The following is a 22359-nucleotide window of genomic DNA, read 5'->3' on the forward strand; positions in this document are numbered from 1 at the left end:
ATCAGATGTCAAATCTATAAAGTGAGACTATTGAAAGCAATGTGATAGTAGCATAATAAAAATAAGTTAAATGGAATAAAATACACTAGCAAGTTCAAAACTAAAGTACATGTGGTAATTCAGCATAACAGAGATGGCAGTCTTAAGTGTGAAAATCATAAAATACTCAACAAATCATGAAGAGCCAACATCCCCATTGGTGGAAGAAGGCAGTTATCAGATCTCTATACTTCACATTTTATAAAAATGTATTCCATATATACTGAGGAGTTAAACGCATAAACTAGAAGAAAATATAAAAAGAATATTTAATATTAGTGTGAGGGAAGCTTTCCTAAGCAGAAACAAACAAACAAAGGAAATACTGATAGATTTTATGACATGTATAAATAAAATGCTAAAGGGTAAAAGATATCATGTTGTCAAAAGAGGATACCAGATAGGGAAAACATATCTGCACTCTGTGTCACAAAGAAAGCTAACCATTAACTATACAATGAATGAGTAAGAAGACAATGCATTATTCATAATATATAAAGAATTACTGGGCAAAAGAAGATTAAGAAGTAATTCAAAGGAAATGCAAATGAACAATAAATAAAGAACAACCCAACAATCTCATTACTAGCAATTAAGGAAATGCTAATTAAAATAGTAGAATATCATTTTCACCCAAAAGACTTACCAAAAGGGGAAAAAAAAAAAAGGCTTTCTGTTAGTGACACTTTGGAACATATACTGTTAGTGGTAGTAGAAATAGATTCAGACTTTTTGAAGAACAATTTGGTAGTATTTTATGCTCAGTATAAACTGAGTAAACTCAGTAAATCTACTTTTAGAAATCTTAATGAAATAATCATACAAGTGTACAAAGATACACGTGTGTGTACAATAACGAAACAAGAGTGCTCAGGCATGGTTCTAAGAACTTTATATAGATCAACTCACTTAATTCTCACAATAAGCCTACAATATAGGGTCTGGTATTATCATTCCCATCTTGCAGATAAGGAAACCGAGGCAGAGAGTGGTTAAGTAATCCGTCCAAAGTCACAGAGGTAATAAGCGGCACGAGGAGTCAAACCCAGATGTTCTGACTCCAGCATCTGAGCTCTTAACTACTATAGTACTACTGCCTCCCAAATGAGGACGTCCACTGCAATCTTGTTTGTAAGAGCAAAATACTGGTAAGTCTGTCTTGTCCATGATGGAAGATCGGTGAACTAATAATGATCAGCCATCATGTAGAAAAAATAAGTGATGCAGAGCCAGCACACACACACACATTTTTACAATACAGTAAGTGAAAATAAGTAACAAAAAAGGTTTAGCATACTTTAATTTGTATCTTAAAAACAGCCTCTTTATGTAGGTTTGTATGTACATACAGTGTTCTTTTTGGGGGGTCTTTGTCTAAAAAATTAACATTAAATGTTAATAATGGTGTCTTTTGGGGAGAAATGGATTAGGCAGGAAGGATAAAAACATATTTTTATATTAGGTGCCTTCTTTTGCAATTGGCATGTTATTACTTTTAGATCAAAAACAAATCTAGGGGTGCCTGGGTGGCTCAGTGGGTTAAGCCTCTGCCTTCGGCTCAGGTCATGATCTCAGGGTCCTGGGATCGAGCCCCACATGGGGCTCTGTGCTCAGCAGGGAGCCTGCTTTCCCCTCTCTCTCTGTCCACTGCTCTGCCTACTTGTGACTTCTCTCTCTGTCAAATAAATAAATAAAATCTTAAAAACAAACAAACAAACAAACAAAAAACCAAAAACAAATCTAACTGGGGGCCTGAGCCAGTTAAGCCTCTGCATTCGGCTCCGGTCACCATCCCGGAGTCCTGGGATCGAGCAAGGAATCTGCTTCTCCCTCTGCCTCTCCCCCAGCTCGTTCTCTTTCTCTCAAAATAAATAAATAAATCTTAAAACAACAACATATCTAACAAGCAAACAAGGAAGTAGAACCATGATGCTAATAGTAAGACTGACATGACTGGATCTGCCCCATATGAATCAGTGAATTTTGCTGTGCTCATGGCCATAGGCTGGACAATGCTAAACCTGCCAAGTTTTGACATTGATTATAAAACAGTGTATTATTATATAAACTCAGTGGAAGAGTATCGCTAATGAGAGTCAAACTGCTTGGGTTCAAACTGCAACTCCACTACTGACTAGCTTTAGGGTTTCAAGCAAATCATTTAACCTCTCTCTGTCTCATTTTCCTCCTCATAAAAGGAGGATAATACTATTTGTCTCAGGTCTAATATTTGTAAAGTCCTTTTAATAAGACCTGCAGAAAACAAATATATATAACAATGTATACACTCATTTTGATGAAAATAACAAGAAAAAAACACGTATGAGCACTCTGATTTTATGCTTAAGCATCATTTCCCTATCCAAAGACATTAATAACCTCTGTGAGATAAATTAAGTGCATCACACAGATTAAGGGTAAGCGCAAAACTAGTTTTAAGGCTATGTAGACATGGGTACGAATACTGCACCATGATGTAAAATGTGCTTCTCACAGTCAGAAGAGTGTCAAAGCCACTGCACAGAGCACACCAGTGAGTGGCCTCGAGCTCTGTCCTCTGTGGCCACACAGAGAGCAAACCTCACCACATCGAGCCTGGACTCTTTCATCACGAGGGCTGTACAGTAAACACACGGTTTGCAAACCTTAACATACAGAGAAATATCCTGTTTTAAAGCAAATTCAAAATATTTTCTTTCCTAAAATATCCTTTCTATTGTCCCTAGATTAAATCCATTAATATTTTTAATTGGGACCAAACAGTCCTCCCCCTCAAACTTTTTTCCTTCCCAGCCAAAAGCTCATCTTGATTTTAAGGTACCTCAATGCAAATTCTCATCTTTTGTAGGTTTACGTAGAAATTTTTAATCCTGTCACCTCAACAGACAATACAAACAGCAAAGAACTATAATGCCCCACCCAAAGTAAGAATCAATTTTATTATCTGTCGTAACTATGTTTCTAGAATAAAAGTATGATACATTGTAATTGGCCTATTAATGTTAGATATTTGGGATTAGGCTTATTTCCGTATCTAAATCAATTTATTCAGCATATTTTAAACCTAAACGCCCTCAAAATGTTTTTGCCAGTATAGTGAGTCTAACACAGTGTTTCTCCCAATTATGTCTTACATCTTCACATAACCTATCTAAAATGAAGTAAATTAGGGGCACCTGGGTGGCTTAGTCGGTTAAGTGTCTGTGTTTGGCTCAGGTCATGATCCCAGGGTCCTGGGCTACTTGCTCAGCAAGGAACCTGCTTCTCCATATCTCTCTGCTTGCTTCTCCCCCGCTTATGATCTCTATCTCTCTGTGCCAAATACATAAAATCTTTAAAACATTTTTTAAAATAAAATGAAGTAAATTGTAAAGTCCTAAGAAACTCTAGCGTCTCCCCCCTGAAGGGGGGGTGGGGCAGAGGAGCAGGGAGACTAGAATTAACTTAGATCCTTTTTCTCAATGTCTCTTGGATCTTCTTCCCATTCTAGAAACAGTAACTGGAATATCACTGAACATAAACTCAGTGAAAGCCAATTTAGAAATTCTTCAGTTCAATCCCCCCATTCAACAGATGATGCAATCTAGACCTGGAGAAGTTAAGTGACTTCCTCAGAATCATGTGCTTTGGACTGAAGCAATACATGATTATGGGACTGCTAACGTCTCTCCATCCACTTGAAAAACTAGCCCAGGATTATAAATACTAATTAACCACATGCATTTAAACTGCAGAACTGCAAGCAACTAATACAACCACAAGTCCTATATTACAAAAAAAATGTACATGTCTTGTTGGTATGTCCTCTAGAACTTTTCAAATCACTTAAGTACTCTGAAATAATTACTTAAGGTATTTTATTTACTGCTAAGTCTCATTTTACCAAAAAAAAAAAAAAAAAAGCTTAACCTGAAATTATCACTTCCTTGTCCCACATCAAAGCTAAGGATTAAACTCTTTGACAAATTAACTAGTACTTAAAACACAGGATCACAATTATCATCAAATTTTTAGTATCTCCATTTTTACATTAATAAAGTTTCTCCTACTGTCTTTTAAAGTAAATAATTTTCTGTTGCAAATGGAAGAAGAATAATAATAAACTTATAAAAATCCAATTTTCTCTGGGTTTCATACCTGTTGTTCATCCTCCATGACGTTACTAGCAAATTCAAATACTAGGTCGTTCTGTTGGACAACAGCAGCCATAATAAAGCATTCCCCTTAGATCCACATGAGAAAAATTCCAAGCAGGTTCAAGTATGAGGCAGCAGAATCCAGTGACCAATTTGGGTAAAAAACCCTCAGCTAAGTCTGTGAAGTTACTGTAAACCAGGTTTTCTTTAGGGATGGTGCTTCAAATTTTCTTGGTTCACTGATATTTTAGTCAAACAGAGGCAATTTTTCTGAAATTTTTCTTCTCTAGAACTTCTTGGCCTGAAAAATAGAAGTTTAAGTTAGTTATGAAAAAAGCAGTCATGCCCATTTAGAATATAACAATAAATATTGAGGACAGTATCTCCAATGTGTTTTTTGTTAATGTTTTTAAACAAAACTAACATGACTGATGAACACAGGCTTTTTCTTTTTAAGTTGGATATATATTTTCTTTGAAGATTTCATTCTTGCTAAGATAAAATCGCTTCTCATTTCTGAAAGTGCAGCCATTCTCCCTTCTTCCCTCACCCCAGTTAAAACTACTGTTATAGTACCAAATACTTAAAAAAAAAATCCACCCAGCAATAACTAGGTTTGTAATTGCAATAAAGGACATATAAACAATTTCCTTCTTGCCAGTAACCCCGCAAACCGCACAGGAATTGCTACTCCATGAGTAATTTCATCTGTATATTTTTTGCCTTAGGAGAAACACATACAGTACCCTGTTATGCCTAATATACATAAGAATTTAAATCTAATACTTTAAAGTTTAGTAAGTACTATTTTAAGAGCTTTAAAAAATAAACAGATATTAAAGTCCATTCTTTCTGTTCTTTAAAAAGGTTTCTGATAAGTAGAATGTTTTACCATGCTTAAGCCTGTCTTCAGTGGCTTCTTTTTTAATGCACTGAAATGTATCCTTATCTCTAGCACAGGCTTGCAAGCAACAGGAAGGAAACGGCACTTGACCACGTCATGGCAAATTAAAACATGCAAAGAACTGCACTTTACAATAGTAGAAAAACAGAAACGCAACTTAAGAGTGAAAACAATTTCGCAGTGGAGGGAGAAATGCTTAAAAAGTGCCTGTCAAAGATGTTTCCTATTAAAAAAAAAAGTTACAAAAGTAGAAGGAAACATTTTTTAATTCATCACAACTTTATGAAATACTGTGTACGTTTATGGCTATAAATGTGATATGAAATGACAAAGATTACAAAAATTATCACATTAAATTACATCTAGTTCTTGGAAACAGCATTTACAATTTTAGTTTCAAAGAGACAAATTAGGGAATGAAGCTGAGCTGGTCAATTAGTTTCCCTGAAAACTTAAATTCAGCTAGCATATGCCAGCCGAATCAAATAGTCAATTTCCTAATTTCAGTAAAGCTGATTCCCTATATACTTTGGGCCCTATGGGTCATCATGGATAACTGTAATTTTCCTAACTGGGAATCAAAATAAAATAAGGTTTAAGAATCCAACTCAGGTGCTACTTCTATTCATTGAACTGATTCTAACCCAGCAGTCTCCCACATCTATTCCACCCCACCTCTTTCAATAATGAGTTCAACTCCAGTACTAGAGAAGCATTTTTATTTTTAGCACATTCAAGTAGTTTTTCAGCAATGCACCATAACTGGAGGGGAGAACAATGCATTGACCTAAACTGAACACGGACAGACATATAAGCATAAGACAAACATTTGGCTTTGGACAAATGTTACTTACAATCTTTCCCCTTAAATTATTACCCAATCTCATTCTTCCGTACTGTACTTGCTTTCTTATGGTCTCCCCCACTTTTTAAAAAGATTTTATTTGTTTGAGAGAGAGAGAACAAAGGCAGGGAGGAAGGGCAGAAAGAGGCAGATGCAGACCCCTCACTGAGCAGGGAGCCTGATATGGGGCTCCATCCCAGGACCCTGGGATCATGACCTGAGCCGAAGGCAGACACTTAACTGACTGAGCCACCTACGTGCCCGCTTCTTATGTTCCTTCATACAGACTGCATTCATTCTTGCCTCTCTTCTTAAATACTACTTATTCCCCATTCCCAAAATACCTCTCCCTCCTCAGCATCCGTTCACATCTTTCTCACTCAAGTATTAAGTCACGTTTCTTTCATAAACCTCCCAAATCTCTACACCTTCACCTACTGGAATCACTCCCTTCAGAAATACAACACTTCTGGTCTGCTAAGTTAGCACTAATTGCAAATTGTTTCACATTTGAAAATTATGTCTCCCTAATTCAACTGAATAAATGTTTTGAGTGCCTGTTATTTTGAAAGCAATATGCCAGGGAGCAAAATAGAGCAAATCTTCTCTGGGGAAGTAACCGCTGTCTAAAATTCCTTCTGTACCTAACAAACCTGTGTGCCCACAGTAATAGTAAAAAGGATTATACTGGGGTGCCAGGGGGGCTCTTGGGTCATGATCTCAGGTCCCGGGGTTGAGCCTGTGCCTGGTTCCCTCCTCAGAGGGAAGTCGGCTTCTCCCTTTTCCTCTGCCCCTCCCCTTGCTTTTGCCCTCTCTCTCTCAAATAAATAGAATCTTTAAAAAGAAAGTATAACCACAATCAAGGGATGTTTCCTGGTAACAAAAGTTTCTCTGTAAAAGGTATAGATTCCAAAAGGCCCATTCCAAATCCATTTATTTGTAAATACAAAGTGACTCTCTACCAGTGACCAATGTGAACACATCTATGTAAAGTTTCACTTTCTTTTCCACGGCAATCGTATACCTTTTCTTAGCATTTCCACACTATTATGTGTTAATAAATGTTCGAAAATGTCAAAAATAAGTACAAGCAATCAACATACCCACACCTTCTAATACACACCAACACCCAGAGTAATAAACCACAACTGAAATGAGTGTCCATGATCACTAAGCCAGTTGTTAGGATAGAAAGAGACACCTTCAGTCTGGTGGGTAGCTTTTGCCCATTTTTATACAGAAGTTCACAAACTGAAAATGTGTAAGAAAAGCTTTAGAATTACTTTACTGGCCTAATCAGGCCTCTGATCCTCTTTTCTTCTCTCCTTTCCATGCCTTCTTCTCTCAGTAGTTATATAGCCTATGGCACCAAGAGGGTCTTGGGAAGAAATTTCCTGATTCTGGATCTAGAGGCATCACCCAAACATATTAGAGATACTTAAAGAACAAAGCTCCATTGCATCACAATCTTTTCAGTAATAGAAAAGACTGAACATCTAGATCAATGATTCAGTTTTTCATGAATAAATTGCGTCCCTGTGCCCAAGGTCTTACTATCTGAAGTCTTAACAACTCTGCAAAGAGATCCCTCACCTCCCAAATCAGGACTCTGTCCAGGGCGAGAGTACACAGCCTAGCCTCTAAAACTACCCAAGTCCTCTGTGCTCTGATAGTTTGGAACACAGATTTCTAAGTAAATACATACATATATCAAATTGGGGGGAAAAATTTCCATCTCAAGTTCAGCTCCTCATCTCCAAATCCAGTCACTATATTAGAGAAGTTCACATTGGTGCCCCTCAGAGTCAATGTGTCTAAAACATGTCTCAAATGGAACTTACATTTTATTCCTCGAAGTTGCTCAAGTATGAAAAAAGACATGAGTACTCAGAATGAAGACAAAAAGGTGTTTTTTTGCTTTACCCTAACAAATTACAAGGTCTTCAGTTAACTGTAAGTATTATAACCATTAACTATATGTATGATATTCAGGAACACTCTGCGTCCTTAGTAATTCTCAAACCTACTTCATTTTCAAAGTGTCACTTAGTCTTTATAAAATAACAAGAAAAAATATAAGTGAACACCGTTTATCCAACACCGGCATAAACAGCTACCTTATTTGCTCAACTATGGAAAGTCACCTAGTTGAACAACCATTGAATAGTAAAAATTCCCCAAGCTGGCTCTCGCGTCTTTCAACTGGATCAGATCACATTCTTCTTGTCCCAGGAGACATGCCACAGGAGGGTCTCAACAATAAGGTTCCTACTTTTTTATCACCAAAATAAGCTTCAGAGTTATGGTCAAATTATAAAGCACATAAAACAGTTAAAACAGCACAAGCTCTAGAGTCAGACCACCTGGATTTGAAGCTTCTGCTCTGTGACCTTGGACAAGATACTTTGTGTCAGTGTCCCCTTTCTGTAAAATAGGTAGAAAATATTACACCAACATCCAGAGTTGCTGTGAAGATGGGATACAAACTCCATGTACAGAATGCCTGATAGATAACTTCTGTTCCACAAACATTAGCTTCATTACAGCTTCCGCACAATGCAAGAGACAGTAACAGGTGCGTGCCACATGACTGATTCGTCCCTAAGTCTCATTTCCATACTCTCTGGGAATCTCCTTGACCACAGCTATTTGCTAGACTCCAACAGAGAATACTATATAGCCCGTTATCAACAAAAGTATAATTCTATTCCAGTGCCTGAAAATTTGGCACCTACTTGATAAATCCAGCTACTTCTAGGCTCGGACCTCACCCTGTCTGGCAAGTTTCCCCTAACACAGAGTTCCATTATGCCCCTGTTCCAAACAAAATGAATTTACTGATTGTAAACACAAACCCTCAGTGTCATTGATGGCTCCTACAACCAACTCAAACAGTTTATTCTGTTTATTATAAAATATTTCGGTTATTATAAAAACATGACAATCAAAATCAGTTTTTAACTTCTCATACCTGCTTTTTTCATCCTTCATTGAACATAAATTTAAGTTTCCTTCAAAGGGGCTTTAAACACAAGGGTCTAAAAACCTATTAATTCATAATGATATTTAAAAACAAATCATTGCTACTCTTTGGAAGTTACCAGGCCACCAACTCATTACACTCAAAAGGAAAATTAGTAAATAAAAGGTATGATAAAATGTTTTGAATAATTCTAGCCCAAAGGAGGTAAAATACACCAGCTTAGAGCAATGGGGTGATTGAAAGATTACCTTTAATAAAGTATGCAGACAGTGCTAACATTTATGTATATATGCATGTTTATAAACTTGAAAGTAATTAAAGAACTGGAATTCTGTAGTAACTCCAGACACCAGATGCCGAATATCTGAACAGAAAGTATTTTTATATGAAGTGATAACCTAATAAAAGGCCCTTTTCAACATATAGACATACACAACATAAGAAAAGCAAGCATATTTGGAAAAACCGTTACCTTAGAAGAAACACAGTAGAAATGAAAGGAAATCAAATAAGAAAAGTAAGAGGAAAAAAAAGCTAGGTAAATTAAAATGAGAAGCAAGCAATAAACTCATAAACTGTAATGACTGGGATTCTTGTGTGATATACTATAGTCAGGACTTTTCATGTGTTTTCTAGTACAGTAGAATGCTTTACACATTAGCTTACAGAAGAAATGAAAACAATAAATCGGTGGTACCAAGATAAATTCTGTACAATCATCCCAGGGCCTGTCTGTTCTCAATTAAAAAGTGTGGAATTACACAATTTTAAAGCTGAAAAAAACCCTAAGGATTACCTAAATCAACACAGTCACTGACCAGCTAAAGAATTTGGGCCTGGCACTATCTGACTTGTCCAACGTCACAAAGAACGTTAGTGGCAAAGAAAGCAAGAGAGGCCCAAATTCCCAGCCCCATTCCCTACTCATGCCTCTGTATTTACATTAATAGAATCTCATCAGTATTGTTCTTTAGCAGAGTATCTGGAAACAAAGAAATCTTTTACACAGGATCTGCAGCGATCTCTACACTATTCTGTGCAAACTTCTGATACGTAGTAAATAATTTTTAATCGTATTTTTACCTGGAACAACTTTAAGTACAGAAGTTTGTAGATTTCTATTATTGTTTTAAGTCTTAAAGTTTTACTATTATTATTTTTTCCCAAGCTCTATCATATCATACCATTTGCTTTACCTTCACTCAGCCAAGAGAGTGAAAACATTAATAAACCTTTTTTTTCAAAGATTATTTGTTTATTTGAGAGAGAGAGAGAGAGAACACACACACACTGAAGGAGAAGGAGAAGCAGACTCCCCTCTGGGCAGGGAGCCTGACCCAGACGTTCAAGGGACTGAGCCACCCAGGTGCCCCTTTAGAAACCTTTTTATAAAAAGCTACCACAACTTAATAATTAATTAAAATACTTGAAAACAAATTTTAACTAATATTATTCTTGCTAATTCTTTGAATACAGTATTTCTATCACTTAAATTTTAAAAAAATGTGAATATGGAAAAAATGATTTAAAAAACACACCAAAATGTAGTTACAGTTAAGTAACTCTGAACTTCCCCAAACAAGCGTGGTTAGTCTCTCAGTTCCTAGTGAATAAGAAAGAAAGAACAAAAAAGGGCACCAATTGTAAAATAAATCTCGCTTCATTAGCACTAACTCATGTACTCTATACACAATACAGAAGTTAAAAAAATACAAGTCAATGTCGCAAGAGGAATAAATCATTCCCCAATGCATTGAGGGGTCTCATAATTTAGTTCAAAAAGAAAATGTTTCAAAAAAATGAAAAAGAAAAACTTTCTATGTCCCTACCTTTTATTTCAAATATTCAAAGGATTTAAGAAAATTTAGGAGAAGTTTAAAAATATGTCCTTGAAACCATACTAGTACCAATATCTTCTAAATAGCTATTCTGCCTAAAGCACCTTTCCTGCATTTTGGGGTGGGGGAGAGGGGGAAGGGGAACTGAAGTGCCTAGAACTTTTTGAAAAATATAATTTTACTTTTGTGTGAATGATGCACAAACTGGTGTTTTTGGTCAGGCTTCCAGTGACATAAGCGAAGCTGAAGCAGGCCTTGGAAAACATGAAGAAGCTCATCTTACCTCAAGCACCGTAAGGTAAAAACAGACACACACACAGTCAATATGATCAAGCTAAGAGGCTGACTTCTCTATGCTTGCGTCTTTTTGCTGACACCCAGATGTTCAGTTCCAGGACTCCAAGGGCAGGCTGCAATTACTCACTGCCTAGACCTGAAATTCCGGTTCTTTCACATTGTTCTCCACTTCCATCCCTGGCCACCCCAGCCTACCTGGTGTCAGGTTACACTCAGGCAGCATTTATAGCACCTTGCAAAACAGCCAAACAGATCACATACCTAGACCTGTCAATACCTGCGGTCTCAAGATTAACCCTTTTTCTGTACGTGTTCTGCAAATGAGAGAATTTAAAACCAAAGGGAGATATCCAACAGTAATCAGATAGTGTTTTAACCTCGGTCCTTAAAAAAAAAAAAAAAAAAAAAAAATTAACTCCTTTCCCTTCTCAAAAAAAGTTGAAAGTGATAATTATCAAAATGTCATTAATGGGTGCTTTTTATTATATAGATAAACTGAAGGAACTTTCTTCCCTCCAGCCCCCAAAACCTGAACTCTGACAGAAACACACCTGTCCAGGAAACACAAACATGCTCCAATAGGCTTATCAGCAAAGCCAGAAAATCTCTCTATAACAAGCAAGAGTCAATGTGCAGGGAAATTCTGTTTCGTTTCTGGGGTTGTTTATTCCCCAGTTAATATTCATCCTCTTAGAACAATGGTTCCCCCACCTGAACACACAGCAGGTTTCCATCAGTAACAGTGTTTCACTCTGGTCCAGACCACCGGAGAAAAGCCAGGGACAGGTAGTTTGAAAGTCCCCCAGGAGATTTTGCTGCATGCCATGCTTCCCCCCACCTCCAACTCCCACACAACACTCTTCCAGAAGAAACTGTATTGTCATAAGAAGTTTGACTCTTAAGGAGAGACGCACTGTCCCTCCAGTTTACCACCTGTACCCTAGCTTCCCTCCAGGCCTTCTTCATCCAGTCAAAGGAACAGCTTAACACAAATAAAAATATCAGCAATTTACCTCTTTACTCAAAACTACCTCACTACTTATAGGAAAAACTTCAAACCCATGAACAGGGATTAGTGGGGTTCTTCCTTGTGTTGTGAAAGGCTGGTCAGATTTGTAAAGCAGAAGAGCTGAACAGAATAAGGACTGAAAGAGTGAACAAGAATATCCCATGGACCAAGTTTAAAAGAATACCTCTGCCATATTACTACTCTTCACACCCAACTCAGAAAGGGGTATTCCAGGGGCTCCTGGGTGACTCAGTCGGTTAAGCAGCTGCCTTTGGCTCAGGTCATGATCCCAGGGTCCTGGGGTTGAGCCCCATGTTCGGCTCCCTGCTCAGTGGAGAGCCTGTTTCTCCCTCTCCCTCTGCCTGCCACTCAGCCTATTTGTGTTCTCTCTATCTCTCTGTCAAATAAATAAAGTCTTTAAAAAGAAAGAAGAGGTATTCCAGCATTTCTGCATTTTTATAGTCTTCATGGTCCCCTGACCTCACCCCAATATTAAAGAAGCCAAAATGAGCCCTGCCCCATCCCCCCCATCCCAACCCCATATGCACTATCCTTTCTCAGACTTCTTCTCTCTGTGCTCACTGCCATGCTCAATCCAGATCTCTCCATACATTCTTAGATGATCACAATCTTTTATACCTGTGGCATTTTCAAAATCACAGTGGGAACAGACTTACAAGTATAAACTCCAGAGAAGTAAAATGTTTTCACCTTTTCCCAAGTTACCAAGTTTGATGGAGTTTAAGATTCCTTGTACACAAAACTTCCTGCTCCCCACATGTGAGAAGACCTCTAATGATCTAATGACCGCCGTTTTTCACAGCATTACCCTTTTTCTTCTTTAAATAATAGGAAACTATCTTAAGAAAGTCTAGATTTAATCAAACAATTCTGGTGTTCCATGTCAAGATCCTTAAAATGGGATTCTTCCCATTTTATCCTCACAGCTATCTGGCAATCACCTCAGATTCTAAATTCAATGGCACCAAAAAACTAGACGCAACAAAACCACAGATAAGAGGTAAGAAAGTAGACGGACAGGGGCTTAGTACTGTAACAGACATAAAATATAGATATGCAATATTTATAAATTATGCATGTAGCTTTTTATCTTCTTACTGTAGAAATCTTAGAAGCAAACGTTAAATATTCCTCATAAGAAATATAAAGATTTATAATACAAAATAATTAAAATTTTAGGCCCTTCTATATTTCATAATATAATTGCTCACTCGATTTTTCAATCATATGAATCCATTCCAGTTAACTGAAGTGCATCAACGTCTTACATTAGGTGAGAGGAAACACTTTGTGATGCTTATCTGATATATTTCTAGAACTAATCAGAAGATCCCACAACATCCATCTTTTAAATTTTTTTTATTTTCTCTTAAGATTTTTAAAATTTATTTGTCAGAGAGTGAGAGAAAGTACAAGCAGGAGGAGCAGCAGGCAGAGGAGGAAGCAGGCTCCCCACTGAGCAAAGAGCCCAATGCAGGACTTGATCTCAGGACCCTGGGATCATGACCTGAGCCAAAGGAAGCCACTTAACCGATTGAGCAACCCAGATATCCCAACATCTATTCTTTTAAAAGATTTTATTTATTTATTTGAGAGAGAGCATAAGCAGGTGGATGGGGGGGGGGGTGGAGAGAAGAGAGGAGAGGCACAGGAAAAGGGAGAAGCAGACTCTTCACTGAGCAGGGAGTCCAATGTGGAACTCGATCCCCAGACCCTGGGATCATGACCTGAGGTGAAAGCAGACACCTAACCAACTTAGCCACCCAGGCACCCCTACAACATCCATTTTCTAAGGAAACTATGCTTCTACTGATTGACTTAGTAGTAACACACTGATGAATATTTACTACACTTCCCCAAACTCAGTACTGTCGTAAATACAAAAAGATAATTCATGGCCTTGTTCCCATGAAAGATATAACCTAGTTCAGAACACCAAAAGGTAGTAGGAAATTAAATGCTCATAAAGCTGGTCAGTTCTACAGCCATTTCAGAAGAGGGGATGGGCAAACAGGTTAAGCAAACACTCATAGACAACAAAGGACCTAAAGTCAATCTTAGAGGAAGGTAGCAGGATGTAGAGAGATTAAGGGGAAAGAATAAAGTATAGCATGTGTGCAAAAGTGCATGTGCACACACGTGAATGCCGAGAATCAAAACTGATCAAATTACCAGCTTCACAAGAGCTGAGAGGTGTCAATGGGAAATGGTGGAAAATGTGGTTAACTAAGCAAAGCAAAACCAAATTATGGAGACTTGAAAGGCAGGGAGTAGTATTTAGGCTTGATTTGGGAAGAGGTAGAAAGTTCCTGAAGGTTTTCAAATCAAGTTGCAACAACAGAGTGTGGTCCCTATGATTACAAAGCTCAATGCAAGTCACATACGTGGGATCTGGTAACTACCATCCAAAAATGATGAGAACAGCTTAAACAGACATTCCACAGCTTGATTGCTACATGGACAGCTTCCAGGCACCAATGTGTACACTGCCCTCCTTAAATTCTTCATTAATTACTTATAATAGAGATTCTCAATAATGGTTTTTAAAATGCCTACAGTGCTATAAAATTGTTTAAAAGGAAATTCACTTAACTAATTTACTTCAAGTTTTTGTTTTCACCTAATTGACTTCAAGCTTTTCTTTTCCTTAGGTGAAAAAAAGAGGGGGGAAACAAGAAAAAAAGATTTTCAAAAAGATATTGATATTAGCACATAACCTTTCTTACAAGTTATTCAACTGAACATCAAAACTGTCCTACATTCATTTGAATAAGAGTGAAACTGAAACACTGGAACTAGATGAACGTACAGATGATTGTATCTTGTCAGTACTATTTAATCATATTTTGAATAGGTGATGCTCATTTAATTAATCAGTGAAGAAAGGATATTCACAACAGATGTACATTTCTTGGTCACTTAACAGACACTACTATCACCAACACTTAAGGAAGCTTCACTTTCTTCCAGAGAGATGTCCAGAAGAGCGGTGGTCCTATGAAAACATGGAGTTGACCAAGGGAGGGTGCATTAATAAAGGTATTTTCTGCTTTATGGGTTAGCCTTACTCTTGGAAAGTTCAAGAATTCAAAGTCACCTTCATAGATGAAAAAGGCTCTTACTAGATTTTTTTTTTTAAAGATTATATTTATTTATTTGACAGACAGAAATCACAAGTAGGCAGAGAGGCAGGCAGAGAGAGAGGAAGGGAAGCAGGCTCCCTGCTGAGCAGAGAGCCCGATGCGGGGCTCGATCCCAGGACCCCGAGATCATGACCTGAGCCGAAGGCAGAGGCTTTAACCCACTGAGCCACCCAGGTGCCCCTAGATTTTTTAATAGATTTTATTTTTAAGTAATCTCTACACCCAACGTGGGGCTCAAACCCATAACCCCAAGATCAAGAGTCACACCTCCACTGACTGAGCCAGCCAAGTGTACCTCACTTATTAGACTTTTAAATATGCTTTCGCATAAAGACACATCCAGAAATTGTAAAAGAGCATAGTAAGGTTTATTTACATTATCATTTGTTAGTTATACCTCACACATCTAAATTTTACAATTTATAAAGCAAAACATACATACTACTTTAATTCTTAAATATTTATAACAACCACTAATTTTTTAATTTTTTTTAAGATTTCATCTATTTGAGTGAGTGAGAGAGAAAGAGCAGATAAGTGGGGGCGAGGGGCAGAGGGAGAAGGAGAAGCAGACTTCCTACTGAGTGGGGTGCCCGATGCGGGGCTCTGTCCCAGGACCCCAAGATCATGACCTCAGCTAAAGGCAGACACTTAACCAACTGAGCCACCCAGGAACCCCAACCACTGATGTTTTTAAAAAGACACAAAAAATCATGACACTTATCCTCAAAAAGAGCTTAAGAAATGATAACAAATTACAAAATAAATATGTGGAAGAAAGTAATCGATCGCTACCATTTCTGTGTGCCAGGCCCTCTGCTAAATACTTTGCTATCTGTTATTTATTCGTCCCATTAGTGATATCCACCTCACTTTATTTACTCAAGGATACAAGGACTGGGGGAACCAACCATATAAGGGCAGGGACCTGGTCACGGTCACCACCATACTCCCCTTATCTTACACAGATGGTTCATGATAAATACCTGCCAATGAATGCTCAAGGTGTTCAGAGAGTTTGAGCACATGTCTGACTTCAGCTCACACACCTTTTCATGCAATCAGCAAATACCCACTAAGTACCTACAATATGCCAAGACCCTGCTCTAGATGCTATAAATAAAGTAGTAAACAAAACAAATAAAATACAAATAAACTGGTAAACCAAAATGTCTGCCTTTGTGAGGCTTCTCATCTAGTTATCTTTTTTTTCTTCCTATTTCACCCATCATCCCACCCACCTCCCCTCTGGTAACCATCAGGTTGTTCTCTATCAAGTCTGTTTTGTAATTTGTCTTTTTTTTCCTTTGTTCACTGTTTTGTTTCCTAAATTCCACATGAGTGAAACATGTGGTATCTGCCTTTCTCTGATTTACTCTGCTTAGATTATCTCTCTAGCTCCATCCATGTCATTGCAAACGGCACGATTTCATTCTTTTTCATGGCTGAGTAGTATTCCATTGTAGAAACACACCACAACTTCTTTATCCATTCATCTACTGATGAGCACTTGGGCTGCTTCCATAATTTGGTTATTGTAAATAATGCTATAATAAGTATAGGTGTGCCTGTGTCCCTCCGAACAACTCTGAATTAGTGTTTTGTATTTTTTAGGTAAATACTCAGTAGTGTGATTACTGAATCATAGGATAGTTCTATTTTTAACGTTTTCAGGAACCTCTTTACTGTCTTCCACAGTGGCTGCACAAGTTTGCATTCCTACCAGTGAGGGTTCCTTTTTCTCTACATCCTCATCGATATTTGTTGCTTCCTGATCTAATTTAATGATCTTAATGAAAACACTGTTTCCCCTCAAAATAGTCTGCATTAAAAATGTGAGGTTGGGGCGCCTGGGTGGCTCAGTTGGTTAAGCAGCTGCTTCCGGCTCAGGTCATGATCCTGGGGTCCTGGGATCGAGTCCCACATCAGGCTCCCTGCTCAGCGGGGAGCCTGCTTCTCCCTGCCCTCTGTCTGCTGCTCCCCTTACTTGTGCACTTTCTCTCTCTCTGTGTCAAATAAATAAATAAAATCTTAAAAATAAATAAAAATGTGAGGTTGTTGGGCAATATAGGCTGTTATCTTACACCAGGAGTAGAAACTTCTGCCACTCTCCTTCCATGTCTATCTCCCACTATCTCTCAACCCCTAACAATTAGGCACAGAAAATGTGACCTCTTCTACTCTAAGCTAAGAGTTGTGGGAGAAGTGCTGCACTTTAAAGACAATCTGTAAGTACACATGAGGGAAAGGGAGTGGGGTGAGGGTAGAGATGGGGAGAACTACAGCTAAACCCAAAGGCAGGTTTCTTCACGGCAAAGCTGATTAATCTAGATGGAGATAACCTGAGAGCTTCTGTTTCATTTTAATTTTTATTTTGACTTTGAATTTTTTTTTTTTAAGATTTTATTTATTTGACAGAGACAGAGGGAGAGAAAGAGGCACAAGCAGTGGGAGCTGAGACACAGGGAGAAGGAGACCCCCCTACTGAGCAGAGAGCCTATGTGGGACTCGATCCCAGAACCCTGGGATCATGACCTGAGCTGAAGGCATATGCCTAACCAACTGAGCCACCGAGCCGCCCCAACTTTGAATTGAAATTTAACAAGAGAGTTTATTGGGATTTTAAAAAAGCATTCTCTTTACAAATATAAACATTTCAAGGAAGAAGAGTAAAGTCTCCCTGTATTGTCTTTTCCTATATACTAGATGGCCTTCAGAAATCCTATCAGTACTATCTATATTCTTTTATTTACTTAACAGCGCTCATAGAGACCTAGGTGCCAGATTCAGGCGGAAGGGAGGACAGGGAAAACACAGTGGCTAAGGGGCAGTCTGGCCCTGTGAGCCAGCAGAGTCTACCACCTAAGTCAAATGCTAATCACAATAATATACATAACACAGCAGGAGGAGACACAAAGCTCATTCTCCCGTGTTATCCTATAATTATTTACTATGTCCCATCTCTCAAGGTTACAAGCTACTTAAGAACAAAAGACTAAGATAAATTATATCTGTGGTCCTTTATTAATATAATTTAAATGCATATTAAAAGTGTATTGTGTTGCAAGTCAAATTAGGCCACAAGATCAAAGGACACGGTCTTTTGTTAATAAAAAATATTTACTTACTGTAATTCCTCATTAAAATGATAAAACGTTAGTGTTTCCTTATGTCTGCTTTAGCCTTTCACGGAATTTTATGTGATGTTTTCACCTGCCAGAGCCAACTGGTGGGTGTGCTGGGCTTTACTATGCTCAAAGCAACATATATACATGTATTTTCTGATTCAAACACAGAGAAACACAAGTGCCACAAACAAACGGGGCAAAAACGGGAAGCCTCACATATAAAAGAACACCCAACAACCCTATGAACTATTTTCCGAATGTCTAGTCTAAGTCGGTTTTCTTTTTTTAAGACCTGTTTTAATAAACATAAGAACTACTTCACTGGTTCTTTTGAAACTTCTTAAGAAGTGAAATTCATATAGCTTCATAATTTTTCCTTTAAGCTTTAAAAGCAGATCTGAATACTTAGATTTGACTTTTTTATTGGATCATTTAAATTTGATTTTTAAAAATAAGATTGTAACCTACATCCATTTTCAGCTGGGAAAACTGTTAATACCTGAACTTTTTAAAAACATTCCTAGAATAGACAGGTCTAAATAAAATCCTGCTTGCAAAGAATCTTGTTTTGTTGATAATAGGACTATAATTTATTTTTATTTTATTTTTTGTGTTGACATTGAAAGACTGTACTTTAGAAGCCCAATTTCACTGAGGTACATAAGACTTAGGAATAAAAACAGAAAATATAGGAAGAAGCAAGAAGCAGTAAAGGGAATTATTCCTTTTATTCAGTGGAGAAATCAGAAAAACTGTAATGGACAGCTAGACATTTTCTCCAGATTAACCTGAAGACAAAAGAAAAAGATTTTTGATGTACAGCAATCAATACTAAGGTATTCTCAGCCATATTTTTTAGTGAGCCAATAATCACCACTTCCACCTATGCTGAAAACACTAATCCTCTCATTAAGACACTTCATTTCTATAAACAGCAAAAACAGAAAGGGGGAAGAAAGAAGCAGGAAAGAAATCTTTTTTTTTTTTTTTAAAGATTTTATTTATTTATTTGTCAGAGAGATAGAGAGAGTACAGGCAGGCAGAGTGGCAGGCAGAGGAAGAGGGAGAAGCAGGCTCCCTGCGGAGCAAGGAGCCCGATGTGGGACTCGATCCCAGGACCCTGAGATCATGACCTGAGCTGAAGGCAGCCGCTTAACTGACTGAGCCACCCAGGAATCCCCAGGAAAGAAATCTTATAATGAAACTGTTTCTTACAAATAAACCATAAAGGAATATTGTAGAAAAGAATCATACTATAGTTCTTTAATCAGCTTTTTCGTTTCTAGAACGAAGAAAAGAAATATCAAGCATGTATTTATTCCTCTAAGAAGTATTTATAAAATCTATTACATGCTAGGTACTAGGTACACAAAAATAGTTTACTGCCCTAAGCAAGAAAAAACAGATAACCAAAGAACAATGTAAATAATTAAGTCAACCAAGTGTTAAAGGAATAATGAGAAAGAGTTAAATACCTGTGAGAACCTGAGAAACTTCACAGGGAAGTGACACGTGGGCCATTTCTTTAGGCATTAGCAGAGAGGGAGGTGGTGGGGACGGTGGCAAGGGCTGGGGCGGGGTGTGGGGGGGTGATATTCCAGGTAGAACAGGCAAAGGTAAATTTAAAAGTCTGAGTCACTGAATAATATGAGTAATAGGTGTAATAGGAATTTAATAAAAACAAACTTTTTCCTAAAAGGACACAGTACCTACTAGTATCAGAAAACACACTTTCAAATCCTAGTTCTTCCATCTACTATATTTTGAGTAAGTCAAGCTCTGTAACCTTCCTTTTGTGATCTTAAAGTCGTACAATAAATGCTTTTAAATGTTTTAAAGAATCTGGATATGCCAAAATACAAAAATAAAATTATGCTTAAATACTAAAATTTCAAGATCAAAATATTAATTTATCACTTCATATTGAATATACATCACATATACAAATTTGAAAGCCAATCCTTTATGACCTGTAAAAATTTCACAAAACACATGTTTAATTATATAAGAGTTATATTTTCTATATCAAATATGTAATTGTAATCCATACAATCCATATAATACAAAACAAGCCTACAACATACCTAGAATCAATGAGTGACAGAAGTTTAATGAAACAAGCTTTATATTTAACGGGTCTCCCTAATGGGAAATTAAAGCAGCAATTGTACATCTGTGTCTCTGTTCCTCTCATCGTGGTTTAACTGACAGGAAGCAGAGAACAAGATATGGCATACAAACGTCAAGTACTTCCTGCCTTCTCTGCTACATCTTTATGTCTTGTTTTATAAATAGTCCAATAGTTTATGTGAAACTGTATCAAAGTACGGTCAACTATAACATAGGAATGGTGAAGAGTGTTTATGAAAACAGAGCAAATAAAAAGGTATTCTGAGGCTGGGATCTAAGTTCATTATGTACACAAAAACTCATTATTACGGTTTTCTGAAAAAGTATCCTTAGGAGTAAATGTCTTACAAATTAAGACTTGAAAAACCACAACGACTGAGTAAAAAAATCAAGTGTCTGAACAATAGAATAAGCCCTCAAACTGGTTAGAGAAGTAACACTTGACCACCGAGGTAAGTAAAAGGTAAGTACCACCTTAAAAAAACAAACAAACAAACAAACAAACCTTCCAGCAATTGACTCAAAGCAGGGCTTATAACTACTTGCCTCTTTGATCTTTGGTCACCATGGCTTCTTGTCAGTACTCTTCCCAGATTATAATTTAGGTTCCCCTTCAACCAAACTGTTTCTACCCTCTTGCCCAGTTCCCTATGTATCCCAAACTTGGCTAACATTATTTATTCATTCATGCTCAATTCGTGACTACACACAAATTAAATAAAAATCTGTTCTCAGGAGGTAAATTCTTACTGCTCTAAGTCATTTTAAGCAAACTTCCAATTACTTACAACTAAAGCAGAGGTGCTTACTTTTCATCATGCCTAGCTGCCTTCCAAACTAGTAATTCTTAAGAATCAATTCAATTCATCATTCAAATGCCTCATATTCTATAAAATCTTGGATGCAATGCAAGCATCTTCTCCATTCATCTTGGTCAATTCTTACCTACGCTGTAAGCTACCACAACTACAATTTCACCAGGATTCAGTGTCTTTCCTCTCTAGATCATGTTCAGAATGACTCAGTATTTTATTACACATAAGTCCATATAGAGCTTCCTGTGACCTCTTTTCTAAACAGAACTTAATATGCATTTAATAGTCAACTTTAAGCAGGGCACCATGCTCCTAAAATAAGTAACACCGCTTAAATGAGTGGCATGGAAAACGATTTCTTTCTCACCCAGTATTTTTCAGTGGAAGAATCTAGTTCATTCTTTTCAAGAGTGTAAGAGTCATTAGTGTCTTCCTAGCATGACTTTGGTACACTGCTGCTGCTCTTGTAAATGTATTACCTCAATTGTCCCCAATATCTAGAAATAAATGATCCCTGAACCCTAAGGGAAGTATCTATTTCCTTACACGTTAGTTCCCTTCACCTCTGATGTTTGGTCAATCACCCTAAGTATGGTGGAAAGTCTTACAGCATCTAAGAACCTAGTGTCCACCACCTTCTCAAAAATCAAATATGCTAACGATGGTGTGCAGCTGTTTGTTTCTACCAAGGGCAGGTGTACATTACACCTTCCTTTCAGTTTATTCCTGAGACTAAAAGTTTGTGAATTATCCTTTAACAACACATAATTTGTCTCTGATCCACAGATCAAAAGATCAAATAGAACATCCAGTTTAGAAAGTTCGTATCATTAAACATTTTCAATAAGATCATTTACAAAATAAATTATGTTTTAAATGCAAATTGTTTCAAACGGTCTCTCAAATTATTTATTATTATTTTTCAGTGTTCCAAGATTCACTGTTTATGCACCACACCCAGTGCTCCATGCAATACATGCCCTCCTTAATACCCACCACCAGGCTCACCCTTATTATTATTATTTTTAAAAATCTTATTTACTTGAGAGAGAAAGTGACAGAGAGCATGAGA

General features: G+C 37.3%; 1 protein-coding gene across 4 annotated transcripts in view; it reads right to left on the reverse strand.

The window, feature by feature from the left end:
• The window catches only part of ELF1 (E74 like ETS transcription factor 1), a 108885-nt gene that overhangs the window by 43250 nt on the left and 43276 nt on the right, over nucleotides 1–22359 (reverse strand). For 3 of the 4 annotated variants that reach the window (XM_080798697.1, XM_080798696.1, XM_080798699.1), the window contains one exon: nucleotides 4177–4476. In XM_080798697.1, the coding sequence (XP_080654823.1) occupies nucleotides 4177–4248 (72 nt within the window). In that variant the 5' untranslated portion in view covers nucleotides 4249–4476. Of the gene's footprint in view, nucleotides 1–4176; nucleotides 4477–5067; nucleotides 5135–22359 lie in introns of those variants that run through there. The other variant, XM_080798698.1, reaches the window with a different exon arrangement.

The sequence above is a fragment of the Martes martes genome (assembly GCF_963455335.1).
Source record: "Martes martes genome assembly, chromosome: 3".
Lineage (NCBI taxonomy): Eukaryota > Metazoa > Chordata > Mammalia > Carnivora > Mustelidae > Martes > Martes martes.